Source organism: Ambystoma mexicanum, chromosome 3q (genome assembly GCF_040938575.1).
Source record: "Ambystoma mexicanum isolate Mex_15411 chromosome 3q, UKY_AmexF1_1, whole genome shotgun sequence".
Classification (NCBI taxonomy): domain Eukaryota; kingdom Metazoa; phylum Chordata; class Amphibia; order Caudata; family Ambystomatidae; genus Ambystoma; species Ambystoma mexicanum.
Window position 1 is genome coordinate 1097945396 of NC_090926.1, and position 16339 is coordinate 1097961734.

Consider the following 16339-nt stretch of genomic DNA (forward strand, 5'->3'; position numbering starts at 1 on the left):
AACTTTCACAAGTACTATTGCAAATCTTTGTGGTTATTGTAATTCATACACCGATTAGTGGGCCATCAACTGCCACGGTTATCAGAACTCCACCTACGTTCCAATTATAGTTGTATGGCTGTGGCTGCACTGGATGGTCTTATGCGGGCTGATTTACTGCAGTGATATAGTCTCAACATGTGCTGCGGTAGGCAGCTGTTATTGCATTCACTTTACAAGGCGATACAAAATAACACTGAGCAGGACGGAGACAGGACACGGTGCCGAAAGACTTGTGTTGTCTTCTGTTGGCTGTTTAAACCAAATGGTCAGCATTGTCCTCCAAATATGGTCATGTCTTTCCAGGCTACCCCCTAAGCCCAGGGTTGTCATGGAGTTTTTCTTTGAAGCTTCTTGTATAAGTCACAGGGAGGTGTGATTTTCTTTTTCACATACTCGTATCCAAGAATTTCTATTGTAAGAGGCCTCTGTCCAGACGAAAGTCTGATGAGTATGTAAACTTTCTTTGTCTTGGTCAGTCAAAGATTTCCAACCTAGTAATTATCACCAAAGTGTCCTGGAAGTTTATGGTGGCTCCTTTTGGGTGAAGCCTTAGCTTAGCCAGCAGGAGAAACCTGTTCTGGAGCTTGCAAAATCCAGCCAATGCAGTTTAATTCCTTTTATTTTATTTCATTTTGTCCTGAATCAAAACAAACCTGTTGGATAAAACATCCCTTATATGTTTCACAGCAACAAATGTCTTTACATTGCTAGGCATGGACAAGTTTTTATTCAACATGGTAATTTTAAAACAGGCATTTTTTTCTGGTTTGCAAAAGGCCATTTTTACATGTGTGAAGCAGCTGGCATTTTCCTTTCACATTTGGTTTGTCTTTCCCTCTACATTTCCACATTGTTTTGCAGCTGTAGCCAGCTTCTTTTACACAACAGTCTGTACAAGGCAGAGGTCCCCTGAAATTTACATGTGGATAGAGAGCTAGAATTTCTTTTCAAGCAGTGATTCTTGACATTTTGTAGCAAAGGTCAAACATTTTTCCATGCAGCAGAAGTGAAGCTTTTGTTGATTTTCCCAGATTTGGCTGGCACACACAGCCTCTCATTCAGGGATATTGCTCTTGTCTGCTGGAGCACAAAAGGGGGTTTGAGACGGGTTGGGTATAGGCTCAATTTGAATTCATTGAAATTAAAGGAAAAGCATTCCTATTGAGTGCCATCCCAGGATAAGACCAAGTGTCCTGGTCTGGTGTGTGACGCCCGATTGGTATCCTTAACAGCATGCTGTGTGGCACTGGCATAGAAGTGCATTGAAGCATAATTATTTGCCTGCTTCCCTGGACTATCATTACGATATTTTGATGTGAAAATAGAACACGCTCATTACCTTACAATGGCACTGTTGCAATGACAAATGACATGCAATGTTCATTGCACCTGCCACCTGCTGGCCGCACTTGTTATTGTTTTGATCCCATGTGTACAGCACTGCCCCCGCCCCTTTCTGCTGCCCCTTCCCTGAACTTGCGTGATCTCAATGTCACTTGGCCTAGTAAGATTGTTGTCTCCGTCCTCCCTCTGTTCCCCGTTCCTTGCCTCGTTGCGCCTTTATACATTTTTGTATAGGCACGTTACAGATGCCATATCATATAATTACGGAAATAATTAATAGGAGGAACATTTCTGAACCAGTCCCACGCCCTCCACCGCCTTCCTTCACCTCTTCATAAGAGGAAAAAGCAGTAAGAACATTGGTACTGCAGAGCCACAGCAAAGCTTCCTTGCAGGTGCCGCAACAGGAGTCCCTTTATAGAAAGCCAGGTTATATGTTATGGATGAGTTTTATGTAACCTGTTTTATGAAGCAGAGGCCTGCTTTTCCCAATTTACTGCAGCCTTTCCTGCAGTATGCCTTTGATAACAGAAAAGTAAAAAAAAAAAAGGGGAATTACTAAAACAGGAAGTAATAATACTGTGGGGGGAGCTACAAACATACAAACAGGGAAGCTCAGAATCAGGCTTCTACTGTGTACAATCTGCTCAGAGGGTGCTGTCGACATTACCAATCTCAAAGCTATTAGTGGTCGCCTGCCATCAGAGTGGCAGCATGTATCCCTGGTGCCTTTAGAAGCCAATGGGGGAATCACCACATAACACTACTGACCACAGTATACGTCTAAATCTCTCTCTCAGGGTAAGAATAAACACTCTTTGGTAGAACTCCCAACTAAAGAGCAGTGGTTCATCCAAACATTTATGCTTCCAGACATGGAGTGTTTGAGGTCCTTCCTAACACAGGCACATCCTGTTAGTCTGTGGTGAAAGCATTACCAACAAGAAATTGATGGCGGGACAGAGGTTGGGCCATCAGCCTAAGGAAGACATCTTCCAGTCCCTATAGTGTGGAGTCCCGAACATTGTGTCCATTGCAGGAGAGCATTTTCTGCTCCATGTGGGTAGACTTGAGGGAAGTGGCATAGGTGGACCGCCGGTTGCAGCAGAAGCAGAGGATTCTCTTGAAGGTAGTCCGCATCTCGTTGTCGCGGTAGGAGTACACAATAGGGTTGATGACAGAGTTTATCTCAGCCAGCAAAAGGAAATATTTCTCCACAGCCAAGACGTCGCACTTCTGGCAATTTAGGCCGTCCAGGAGAAGAACCACCTGCCCAGGTGTCCAGCATATCACAAAGGCACCTGAACAAAAAAGAGAGAGCAATTAGTACATGGAGAACATTGGCGGAGCTAGAGCTTAATACTAACATTTGGTAAATGCAATGTCTAATTTCCCTCCCGAGACAATGAACGTTATCCACCAATGGTGTGTTGCATTACACAGAAGCCTGCACAAAGAACTAGCTTTGATGTAAGACCAACTGATCCACAGTGCTTTTGTTTTGTGATGGCATACCCAAAAAACTCAGGAAAATCTTTACAGGGTAAAGGTGTTAAGATAGATTTCCAAAATCCACCTGAGGTCACCCTAATATAGGGAACAGGGAGATACTGTAAACACAATCAAAAATAAGGTAGCATAGCGGCAAAGCTTAGTCTACTGCGGGGTATTGGAATGGTCTAGTGCTACAATGAGTCCTTCTATCTTCTTCAACTTCTATCACAGACCCGCACCCCCCAAGGTTGGTAGAGTGGCAGAGTAGCCAGGCCTATCCCAGGAGGAAGAACGTGAGCTGTAAATCAGTAAAAAAAGAAATCAGAACATACATGGACCCAAAGAGGCCAACTCAAAGGGGACCACCCCAACTTTCAGAACGGCAGAAGAAGGGCCAACAAAGGACATCCAAACCAGAAATGGTGACAAAAGACTGGGGCGACTCCAGGAAAATGGCCACCCATGGGAGCTTCACTGCAGCTGGGGAAACAGCACACCAGCAATTAACACAAACAATGGCAAAAAGGTATCCACTGGCACCAGCCACCAAGACCCGACCACCACTACAACCATAGAAGCCACAGAAGTAGTGGGAAAGGAGACACAATATAGCCCCCCAGCACTCCACACATGTCGTTGTGTGCTGATCCCACAAAAAAAAGGCAAGTGAGATAGATGTATCCTACTATCCTTGTGAACAGTGGCTCTAAGGAAAAAGTAATAAAGAAGAGAAAGGGAAGCCCAAGGGACTCCCCAGCAACAATGCATGCAGGGTGCTGTACGCTGCAACAATTCACTACAGATGCCTATAGTGAAATACTACATGGAGGAAAGCATGACTCCATTAAAAGTAAAAAAGAAACACAGTAGCAGAAAAATAGGATTCCCATCTCGGAGCAAAAATAATCAGGGAGTGGTAACACTCTCCACTCACTCAGGGGAACAAAGCAAAACTAATCTCAGAAGTCCAACAAACGTGATGGGGGTATCTCAGGTTGAGGGGAATAGGCACAAGAAATGAAAAAACTCTCCAACAATAATGTTGCCATGAAAATGGCCATCAAGTGGCGACATTTCCTTAAAAATGCACCCTGCAGACAATCAAACACTTTCCTCAAATATTCCAGGATTGGATGTAATAATATATAATTGTACTCCTCCTAGAATATATGGGGAAAGAATTCTAAAAAGATTTCCCTACCTGGTGACTTTCACATGGAACCCAATGATTCATGTTAGACAGATATGTACAAAAATATACTATGATTTATTGGGCCTTTAAATTAAGCAAGTAAAACTCCATGTCAAATATTGTCACACACTAACTATAAAGATAGTTTACCTGAAGACCCGGATATTGGCTTAACATAGCCTTTGGACATAAGAGGAAAACTTGGGAAATCCTCATACGAATAGTGAACTTTTCACATATTGCAATAATCCTGTTTATTGTTCCAAATTCAGGATCTTAAAGTATTGGTGATACCGGTTGCACTGAACGACACTTTAACTTAATGTATAAAATTAGAAATTGAAGTGTGTTACCTAATTGGTTTTTATTTTGTGTCACAATTTGATGCATTGTTTTATTTGATTTATGATGATTTAATCACTTTTCTTTATTTTTGAGATTTTTGACAGACGTTATTTTGTGATTTTGTATTGTCATGTCAAACAGTATTCTTTGTTTACAGCACATGTGAATTAAAATACCCCACAAATTTTTATCGTACATTTGGTCATTTGCCCCCTCAGTTAAGATACACCACAACTGAGTTAGTTTTACATTGAGCATGTTTACCTCCACCAGCTTAAACTGTCCATAGACTTTCACAAATAAGGAGTCTGGACCACTTTGGATCGAAATAGACACCTACAAACTAATAGTAGGTCAGTCTCAGAATACATTTTACCCTATTTTTATTTTGCGGTGGAGGACACATCTATATTAGCACACACTAACTATAAAACAGAGATATTCATTCACCGTTAAGAGAAGAAAGAAAGCATAAGTTCAATAACCAGTGAAACACTGGTAAATACTGATATGCATAAAATTCCCTTTAGACACTTAGAATAAGCACAGCACAGCTACCTTACACTATATGAGTCCAGCCATTAGATGGTTTGGGGCCTGTTAGGTTAGATTTTCATATTTATGCCAAATCTCCCTCATCTGCGAGACCCCCATCACTGCCCGCTGGACTTGTGAATTCCTCCTCTGCGTTCCAGTGAGTGGAAACCCTTTTCCCCCACTCACCCCTTCCTCTACTCCTTCCATGGAAGTAATTTTTGTGACTCTCCATACTCCATTTTTGGAATCCTACTTTCCTATAACTTTGAGCATTTACACTTCATTATCGTAGCATCCAGCACTCCCTGTGCAAAGCCCCCGGTCCCCTGTCTTTATCTCATCTGGCTTACCTTGTGTGAACTATTCTTCTCAAGGGAAGAAGGATACATATTGTGTTTTCTACAATCCCCATTGTGAGAATATCAAACAACACCTTATGTGGAGTGCTGAGGGGTTGCATACTATCCCTTTCTCACTGTTACTGTAACATTTCTGATACAGTCCTTTACTTACCTTGCAGAAGACAGGTTATCAAGGGTAGAGAGGATAGTTTTCATCCTCACTGCATTTGATGTTGTGAGATCAGCACACCCCACTCCAGAATTTACTCTGCCTCAATCAGTAGACATAGCCCCCATGACTACATGCCCACTAATGCAACTGGCTGAGTGGGAGGATATCTCACTGCAGACGGAGCATTGACATCTGCTTGGTGTGGTGCGAAGGCTACATAAAAGCCGACACTTTCAGATAAGGCAGACAGACGCCGGTGGCCAGCCATTGGCTAGGGGTAATGCTTGGCTTCTCCTTCTGCCATCCCACCGTCACACATATACCTTTTCATTGAAAGATAAACAAACAACAATCAAACTGGTGAACATGTTGATGTCATCATGTGATGGCTTTGTAGGATTACATGTGTAGCTTTTCGTAATGGTTTTATTTCTAATGCACATGATGGGCGACATTGATGGATCTGGCAGTGAGGTTGCAGGTATAAAGGATTAAGTATATATTTTGTAGCACTATTTTGCCTCTGCTCTATTTCCTTACCGAGCGGTTACAGTCTTGTAGCAGAATAACTCGGCACACATTTCGGTGAGCAGAAATTGCATGGGATATTTAGTGCAACATTAGAAAGTATACAGCGTGCTGCAAGTGTGCATACACAGTGATAAGAGTCTTATGTTGCCACTACCAGGCAAGTAAAATCAAAAATGTTATTATACTGCATCCCTTCAACTAACACACAACACATTGTGAAACGTTGCAAGTCATCAGGGGCCATTCCATCCATGCAGGTTGAGAAGAAACAGAATGAGACTGGCCAGCAAGAATGAAGGAAACAACACGAGGAGTGGAGTCAAAGGGTGTCACATAGAATATGGCGACAGTGAGGGCACAAAAACGAGGTTTCACAATATTTATAAACAGAAAGAGCGTCATTCCAGATTCCTCCTGCTTCGAAATGCTATACTAGGTGTCTTCAATAACCATTTTGGAACTGCTATTGCCATTTACCCACCGAATAAGAATGTACTTCGCCTTAGAATTGTGCTCTTTAGTTGGCATTTATTTGTGCCAGTCCTCTTTATCCTTCTCCATCCCAGCATGACCTTTCCTAAAGCTCTATGATTTTGACTTCGAGAATCATGTGACTTTTCAAAGTATAGTCTGCACGTCCCCTTTCTTAATTCTGAGTTTGCCTTACACGATCTTTAGCGCTGACCTCCCACCCCCATGCTTTTCAGAAGAGGCTGCACTCTGTCTCACTTTCCCAGCAGAGCAGAATGTGAACTTTTCTGATAGTTGCAGACTTGGTGAGCTGGACTTTCAAGTCCCTCCAGTGCCTAGGGATTGAATGTGTACAGATGTTCAGTCGCTCCTTATAGTGCACATGATTTAGCCTGGACCATCTTGGATGTGTCGTTGTCCTTCTGTTTGTGCACTCTTCATATCGGCCACAACACTCCAGATGAGGCTTCGGCTGTGGTGCGTCTGGCTGCAATGCAAGCTCCTGTTGTGTGCTGCTGAGACCACTCTACGCACCGCAGCGCTCCTCATACTCTCTCCAAATCTGTGTCACATTAGTGAGTCACTTTAGAAGCCATGAAGCATCTGACCCCTCATAAAGTTAGCAGTGCATATATAAAGCTAGTATCTGGCCAACCTTTGACAGTCTTCCAGAACTAGCACATACAAGGAAACAAAACAGCGTAACCTCAAGGGTGTCTCAATTCCTACATATTTGGGACAAGCATCAGGATCCTACTTCAGCAAGTACAGCACTGGAAAATGGTTACGTTTTATTTATTGCCCCAACTTTGTGGCTAACCCCTTTAATCCAATTCTGTATATTTAATGGGAAGGTCGAGCAGGACGCCATTTTCTCTGTTCTACTATCTTCACAGGAAAACCTACAAAACACAGGGCACATCAAGCCAAAGTCCACGTCAGAAGCTGGCAGATAAACGGATCTGAACACATGAAAAGGGAATGTCATTTGGTCCCTGCAAAGGATTGTGGGTCTGTATAGAGAGTCTGGGATAGCGTGCTATAGATCACAATCAATGTCAGGAGGCTTTCTACGGCGTCGGCTTTGGGCAATACGGGTTCTGGAAAAGTGCCTCAAAGAATTGAAAGGTGTTCAAAGTGTATCCAAAAAAGGGTTTATTTTACATTGGGTTCAAAGGCAAAGATACCACAGGAAAGAAAGGCATTAATAAACATATTGAAGAACATCTGGCATGTAATATACAAATGATGATAAACTTAAGGTTGGGTGGTGGTAGTCCATTTTTCTGAATGACTCCTTATTACGGCAAAAGTCCAAAAGCGCCAATGATGCAGATGAACAGAAATGTTTCTGAAGTCCAGTGACTTGAGCTGCCTGTCCATTCATCTGTCGCAAGGTGTCTTAGACCTTGGTAAAGCATCAGTAAGAGCATTGGCCCTACAGCAAGTGTCGTTAATTGGTCATCCGTGTATATTTATCTTGTACTTAAGGCACAGAAGCTATTTTTCTTGACATAAAACAAAAATACAGGGCTCTCTGTCATCTGATGAACATTTATGCACCAGTCTTCACCAAATTAGTCTCAGTAGACAATTGTTAAGGTGCATTATTTGCAATAGACCACTGTTGTGGTGAACAACGTCTTCAGTGGGTGTAACCCCCTTCCCTTGTCTCGATGACTGAATGGACAGACAGCCGATGCATGCTGCGTGACGCTGGCGTAGAAGCGCATTGAGCAATAATTATTTATGCTTCCCATGTCTATCATTACGATATTTTCGATGTGAAAATGGAACACGCTAATTTCTTTACAATGGCACTGTTGCAATAACAAACGACATGCAATGTTCATTGGACCTGCCACCTGCTGGCCACACTTGTTATTGTTTTGATCCCATGTACAGCAGTGCCCCCACCCCTTTCCGCTGGCACTTTTCCCCTCTCCCCTTCCCTGAACTTGCGCAATCTCAATGTCTCTTGGCCTAGTAAGATCGTTGTCTCTGTCCTCCCTCTGTTCCCCCTTCCTGCCTCGTCGCGCCTTGAAACACTTTGTATAGGCGCGTTACAGATGCCATATCATATCATACCATTATGGAACTAATAGGAGGAACATTTGTGAACCTGTCCCCTGCCCTACACTGCCTTGCTTCACCACTTCATAAGAGGAAAAAGTGGTAAGAACATTGGTACTGCAGAGCCACAGCAAAGCTTCCTTGCTGGTGCCGCAACGGGACTCTCTTTATAGCATGCCCGGTGGTATGTAATGGACGGGTTTCATGTTGCCAGGCCTGCTTTTCCCAATTTACTGCAGCCTTGCCTGCAGTATGCCTTTGATGATAACAGAAAAGTTAAAAAACGAAAAAACTAAAAGGGTAGTACTAAAACAGGAAGTAATAATACTGTGCGGGGAGCTACAAACACACAAACAGGGAAGGCCAGAATCAGGCTTCTACCGTGTAGAATCTGCTCAGAGGGCGCTGTGGACTATACCAATCTCAAAGCTATTAGTGGTCGCCTGCCGTCAGAGTGGCAGCATGTGTACCCGGTGCCTTTAGAAGCCAATGGGGGAATCACCACATAACACTACTGACCACAGTATATGTCTAAATCTCTCTCTCAGGGTAGGAATAAACACTCTTCGGTAGAACTCCCAACTAAACAGCAGTGGTTCATTCAAACATTTATGCTTCCAGACATGGAGTGTTTGAGGTCCTTCCAAAAACAGGCACATCCTGTTAGTCTGTGGTGAAAGCATTACCAACAAGAAATTGATGGCGGGACAGAGGTTGGGCCATCAGCCTAAGGAAGACATCTTCCAGTCCCTATAGTGTGGAGTCCCGAACATTGTGTCCATTGCAAGAGAGCATTCTCCGCTCCGTGTGGGTAGACTTGAGGGAAGCAGCATAGCTGGATCGCCGGTTGCAGCAGAAGCAGAGGATTCTCTTGAAGGTAGTCCGCATCTCGTTGTCGCGGTAAGAGTACACAATAGGGTTGATGACAGAGTTTATCTCAGCCAGCAAAAGGAAATATTTCTCCACAGCCAAGACGTCGCACTTCTGGCAATTTAGGCCGTCCAGGAGAAGAACCACCTGCCCAGGTGTCCAGCATATCACAAAGGCACCTGAACAAAAAAGAGAGAGTGATTAGTACATGGAGAACGTTGGCGGAGCCAGAGGTTAATACTAACAGTCGGTAACGGCAATGTCTAATTTCCCTCCCTAGACAATGAACGTTATCCATCAATGGGTTACTGCAGTACACAGAAGCCCGCACAAAGATTTAGCTTGATGTAAGACCACTGTGATTGAAGGAGGCAAACTTCTGGTGAAGTCAAGAGATCTTGTTATAAACGCAGAATTGTTGGTTGACAAGGTTGGCCAAGACTAGCTGCATGCAGTGCCCGAGTTCATTAAAGGAGACATTGCAACCCTCAAAGCCACATAAAATATATTCTTTCCAGCTCCACCGTGGGCTATGGGCAAGAGACAGAGAATGGTTACCAAACTTGAGGAGAACCATCTCCGGTTCCGGAAGCACCTCAAGACCTTCCTCTTTTCTTCTGCCTTTGCTCCCCCTCCCCCCTGCTAATCTGTTCTCTCTTGGCACCGTGCACCTGGCCACCCTCTGTCCTTCGGGCCCAGGTACCTGCTCATCTTGCCACCCTCCCGCACTGCCGCCGGGCCAACCCTTGCACTGGGGTCTGTATCTGTACCCATACAACCCCCACCTTTTTCTTCCTACACTTATCAGACCTACCCTGTCTGCTGCCTTAAACCGAGCACTAGCAAATTGCTGGCTGCATTACCACTTTTTGTTGCCTTTATTATTTATTTATTGTTATTTATCTGTTTCTCCTCTGCTTCGCACTTTCCACTTCTCCCCCCTTCCATGCACTTTTCGCCTACTCCCTCTCCCATGCACGTGCGCGTTCTCAATGTCACTGGGCCTAGTAAGATCACTGTTTTGTTCTCCCCTGTTCCCCTCCCTTGCCTTGTCGCGCTCTGAAACACTTGTGTACGAGCGCGATAGAAATAAAATATCAATCAATCAATCAACGAGATCTTAAAATCTTCTACACCTGCTACTTGGGTCGTCTGGCTATGAGTAACCTAGTCTGTCTCCTCAAAATGACTTCACAAAGAAATGATTTCTCCCAGAGGTCCGATGAGGCCCACACTTTGACATGGGGTGGCGGTGGCCACCCGCACCGCAGAAGCTGTGCTGGGTCCCGCTACGCTAATGACGTTGTGTAGAAATGCTTCACAGTGAAATCGACAAATCTGTTGTCTTTTTGTCCTCCCTCTTTGTTTTATTGACAACTTCTTTCTTTCCTGGCCAAGCCCTGCAGTGGACACTTCACGACACTCTGCTGTGCTTTTAGCATGCAGTAAGTACAGACGAACTACAGAAGAAGAGATTAAATTAATCATCTAGTGTTTGTGAAAAAAGTGGCTTTTAAAATAAATTGTTTTCTTCATGAAAAAAGGGCATTTAGCATATATTATCAAGTGGTACAAACGAGCGGAATTTGCTTGGAAATGGGTATGTAAGTGTCTTGAAAGTACACTGTGAAATTCGCCTCCTCTAGCTCGATTTGTTCCTAAATAGTCAAGAATTATGCACTGCAGGGCCTGGCTAGGTAGGAATCTGCAAGCTGCCAATACGACACAAAGAACGGACACAAATGCAGCAGCAGGCTGGTGGATTTCAAAACAAGGATTTACAGTCAAACGAAACAATAGTGATGTTCTAGCTAAGGTTACATTGGAAACGTAAGTGACAATTGAACACAGAATTGCTGGTAGAGCTCTTTCTTCGGCTGGGGCCTCCCTCTGGAACAGCCTCCCTGCCTCTCTGAAACTTGAGGAGAACCATCTCCGGTTCCAGAAGCACCTCAAGACCTTCCTCTTTGCTTCTGCCTTCTCTCTTCTTCTACCTTGCTGATTACTTGTCTGATACGGTGTCTAGTCAAAGGATCGAATCTAAAGGGTCGACAGGTCAAAAGGATCGACACCAAAGGGTCAACAGGTCAAAGGATCACATTTTTTTTTAATTCTATTTTTTTTTAGGTTTTCGTTTAGGGAAAAAAGTGGTTTTTAGCAAAAAAGGGTTATCCCCCCAAAAAAAGAAAATATGTGAAAAAAAAAACAATTTGATCCTTTGACCTGTCGACCCTTTGGTGTCGATCCTTTGACCTGTCAACCCTTTCAATGTCGATCCTTTGACTGGCAACCGTCTGATACTACACTGGTCACCTGGCTACCCTATGATTTCGGGGCCAGGACCCTGCCGGCCCAGTTGCACACCCGCAGTGCCTCCCAGCAACCCTTGCACTTCCGTCTGTATATGCAACCCTACAGTCTCCCTACTTGCAATTTTGGACACCTGCTGTCTGCACTTACCCATGCACCTGCCACCTGCTGGCCGCAATTCTTATTGTCTTGATCGCATGTACAGCACTGCCCCTCTCCCCTTTCCCCTGGCACTATTCCCCTCCCCCGCACTTGCGCAATCTCACTGTCACCTGGCCTAGTAAGATCGTTGTCTCTGTCCTCCCTCTGTTCCCCCCCTCCCTGCCTCGTTGCACCTTAAAACACTTGTGCATAGGCGCCTTACAAATGCCATATCATATCATACTCTCTATGTGGTTTGTTATAATTTATAATGAAAAAACAAATGCACAAAACACCTCCTTTAAGACAGAAGATGTCCAAACATGTCACCACAAAACCATTATGATTCTAGTTACCAATGAAATCATCCACAGATAAAAATGTAAACCTCCTTCATTAATAAAAAAAAGTTAAAAACTCTCATGTGCCTGTTCCTCCTAACCGTTCACACCTGCTGCCGCATTCCAACCACCACAACACCGCCAGTCCTTGTATGGACTCAGAACCTGTACTGGCAATCTTCAATTCATTTTCACTATGGAAAAAGTCCTGTTTTTTTAATGTGGGAAATCAGGTTGTCCTTATGTGTGGTCGAAGAAAGTAACAAGAACTAACTGGCCATCTTAATGGGCTTCCACTCCAACAAATCCACTACAGTTTAGAGCCGTTGCAGTTGGTGATTTTGTAAAACGTAGGGGTATGGAGTTTTCTGAATTTACCCGAGGGAATGCACGTGAACTAAACCAGAAAGGTTCTGCCAGTGTTTCCCGTTACAAATTCGTTTTAAAATAATTAGTTGAAATCATGCCTTTCACAGGAAACATTTCAGAAAAATTGGGTGACCATTTACACTCTTCTCTGCAAGGGACACATGAAATACTCAAACAGATGCCAGGTCAATCAGGAGCATCTTGTAACGGTGTCCACTAGATATGATTGGGAGGTTTCTCTGCACAATATATGCCAGCACTGCCCCACTTTCAAGCAAGTCACCACCAGTGTGCATGCAATCACGTGTTGAGATGTTGGGTGACCACAGACGATCACCCTCAGGGACGGCTGTGGTCACGTGAATGTTAAAAGCAGCAAGCGGCTTCCCGCTCGCCAGTTTGCTACACTCCAGAAGATTATTCTGGTGGCCTGGCCTCCACGGAGCCCTTAAGGACTGGAGACAAGTGGTCTTTAGCAGCCCCGTGTGTGTGCGGTTCAGCTCTCCCGGCTGTTGGACCCGCCATCCAACAGTCTTCTACCGTCGACCTCCCCGACGAGTGGAGATTCCGGCGGCCATAGGCGGCAGAGCCGCAGAGGTTGCAGTATGGGCCCTGTGGCAGCCACTGTGGTGGAAGGGGCGGAGCGGTGTTGACTGGAGCCCACAAATGCTCCCGCTGGTGGGACTGAAGTGCGGGCACCACTGGTGTGTACCCCTGGTGGTGTTCCTCATCAAGGAGGGGCAGCGCGGCGCAGTTTGTTGTGCCTGCCCTCCTCAAGCTAAAGGAGAGAGCAGGTGTGCCGCATAGAAGAAGGAGGTACCCAGGTGGCAATGCAACAATGTATTTAACATCACAGCCCCTTACTGGGGTTCTGCCCCAGCCTGCCACTGCTCTCATTCCGAGAGTGCTTGTGCAGAGGGACTTGGGGAGGATGGAAAAGGCGCTCCAGGGAGAGAATAGGACAGGCCCTGCAAACCCAACCCCGCATGGGACAGGCCCTGCAGGCCCAGCCCCACACAACTGGCTGGGACAGACCATGAAAGGGGAAGGCCACAGAGGGGAACCCATGATAAAAGGAGACTGGGACAGGCTCTGGAAGAGAAGGCCACAACATTGCCTGGGGACAGGCTCTGCAGACCCAGCTCCATGCCGCTGTCCGGTACAGGCTCCGCAAGCAGAACAGCCCGAGGGATGGTGGCCCTACTGCTGCAACCCTCAGTCACAAGTCCACAGGGGGGGCCTAGTGGAGGAACAAGGTGCTGCAGGGGCCCATCATGCATTGGGATCCCAGGTTCACCAGCAATGGCAGAGGCAAGGATGCCAGAGGGGTTGGACTTGCGGTCCCAGGACTTCTCAATTTCCAGACACCAAGCCCAAGGAGTGCAGTGCAGCCCGTAGGTACGTCGTTCCATAGGCACCAAGTGCCAGAGTTCGACGTGAAGGGGAATCAAGAGACCCTGAGTCCAAGTTGAGCACAATGGCTAGAGAGGCTAGACATGTTTTTGAAGTGGTCGAAGTGACAGAAGATGCCAAAAAGAAAACACTCCTGCTGTTTTATGCTGGAAGCGAGATTCTGAAGATGTATTTGGTGCTGCCTCCAGGTGATGGGTCCTATTGAGATGCAGGAAGGGCGTTGTCTAAGTACTTCACACCAATAGTCAACATTGATTAGGAATGCTTTCAGCTCCGGCAGGCCGCTCAGGGGCCTGCTGAGTCCATTGACGCATTCTACAGCAAGCTGCGTCAGTTAGCAGCAGCGTGTGTACTTTTATCGATGAAGAGGGGGAGTTGTGGGCTCCAGGTAATTCAAATGTGATGGTACAACAACCTGCGCACCCAGATTCTGTGAGGATCCTAGAATTAGGGAGAGCTTGCTGAGGCACGATCGACCCAGATGGAAGTGGCCATGGGGTTACAAGTGAAGGAGGTGCACACTATCTGACCCCAGACCAAGAAGGCTGAATCAGAAAAAGGGTCCGGGAGTGGAGCCCTGCCAATTAGGGGCAAGTAGGAGGCACCCCCTAGAATGTTCAAGTTTTGTGGAGGCAGGTTGCCACATGGACGGCCGTGTCCGGTGGTAGGACAGCAATGTGACAGGTGCCACAAGGCAGGACTCTATGCCAATTTCTGCAAGGCCTCCTAGACATCCATTGCCGTGGCCAGTGCGCCTGAGCAATGGAGGAATAGGCGGGCGGAGGTGGCCACCCATACTGCAGTTATCACGGAAGATGCTGCCTGGCCCAAAGAGGACGGGTAAGGAGAGAGCAGGAACAAGGCTGAAGCTGCGACCCTAATCGAGTATGATGATCGAGAAGTGGTCTTCTGGATGGAGCAAGTGCAAAGACCACTGGCAGTCTATGCAGGAGCGGCAGCACGGAAGAGGCTGAAGAAGGCGAAAAAGGCCTGCGCCCACCAGTGCAGGAATGCGAGTAGACAAGGCTAGCACTGAAGATTAACTCTGTGTCATGAAAAGTTGTGTTCATGTTTTCGTGTTCTTACCCTTGGTATGGGATTTTGTAACTTAGGACTGTCACCACCAGGGTGCGTGCAGTGACGCGTTGAAATGTTGGCCGGCCACAGCACGTCACCCTCAGGGACAGCTGTGGTCACGTGAATAATTTTAATAAAAGCAGCAAGCCGCTTCCTGCTCTTCTTTTTGCTACACGCCAGAAGTTGACTTCTGCGCTGCATTGTTTGATGCTGCGCGAGTAGGGCCCGGCCTCCCCGGAGCTTTTCACAGTCTTCATAATACATGCTAGCGGTGTCCCTATAAAACATTTTCATTCCGCTAGTGCCCAAAAAAAGGGTCTGTCTCAATAATATATGCTTGTGCTGCCCACCTTCATGCTGCAAGTGCCCAGATCAAACCCTTCAGGCTGTCTTAGTATAAGCCCACGCTGACCACAGTTCTGCATCATGCCGCTTGCAGTGCCCACAAACTGAACCTTTAGCCGAGACACAGCACACAAACACGATATGGTCCACCCTGATCACAGTCCTGGATCATGCCACTTGCAGTGCCCACAAACCGACCTTTAGCCGAGACACAGACACGCAAACACAACGATACTGTCCACGCTGACCACAGTCGTCCTGCATCATGCCACTTGCAGTGCCCACAAACTGAACCTTTAGCCGAGACACAGACACACAAACACGAAGCGGTCCACGCTGAGCACAGTCCTGGATCATGCCACTTGCAGTGCCCACAAACTGATCTTTAGCCGAGACACAGACACGCAAACATAAATATGCTGCCCACGCTAACCACAGTCCTGCATCATGCCACTTTCAGTACCCACAGACCGACCTTTAGCCAAGACACAAACACGCAAACACAACGATAGTGTCCACGCTGACCACAGTTCTGCATCATAACACTTGCAGTGCCCACAAACTGACCTTTAGCTGAGACACAGACACGCAAACACGATACGGTCCACGCTGAGCACAGTCCTGCATCCTGCCACTTGCAGTGCCCACAAACTGACCTTTAGCCGAGACACAGACACGCAAACACGATACGGTCCACGCTGACCACAGTCCTGCATCATGCCGCTTGCAGTGCCCACAAACTGAACCTTTAGCCGAGACACAGACTCGCAAACACGATACGGTCCACGCTGACCACAGTCCTGCATCATGCCGCTTGCAGTGCCCACAAACTGACCTTTAGCCGAGACACAGACACGCAAACACGATACGGTCCACGCTGACCACAGTCCTGCAAGCAGTGCCCACAAACTGATCCTTTAGCCGAGACACA

The 16339-nt window shown here is 46.1% G+C and overlaps 1 protein-coding gene across 2 annotated transcripts in view; it reads right to left on the reverse strand.

The window, feature by feature from the left end:
• Positions 1-7600: 7600 nt before the first annotated feature.
• Positions 7601-16339, reverse strand: part of LPAR2 (lysophosphatidic acid receptor 2) — a 250717-nt gene continuing 241978 nt past the window's right edge. For both annotated transcript variants that reach the window (XM_069603848.1, XM_069603849.1), the window contains exon 3: positions 7601-9591. In XM_069603848.1, the coding sequence (XP_069459949.1) occupies positions 9293-9591 (299 nt within the window). In that variant the 3' untranslated portion in view covers positions 7601-9292. The remainder of the gene's footprint in view (positions 9592-16339) is intronic.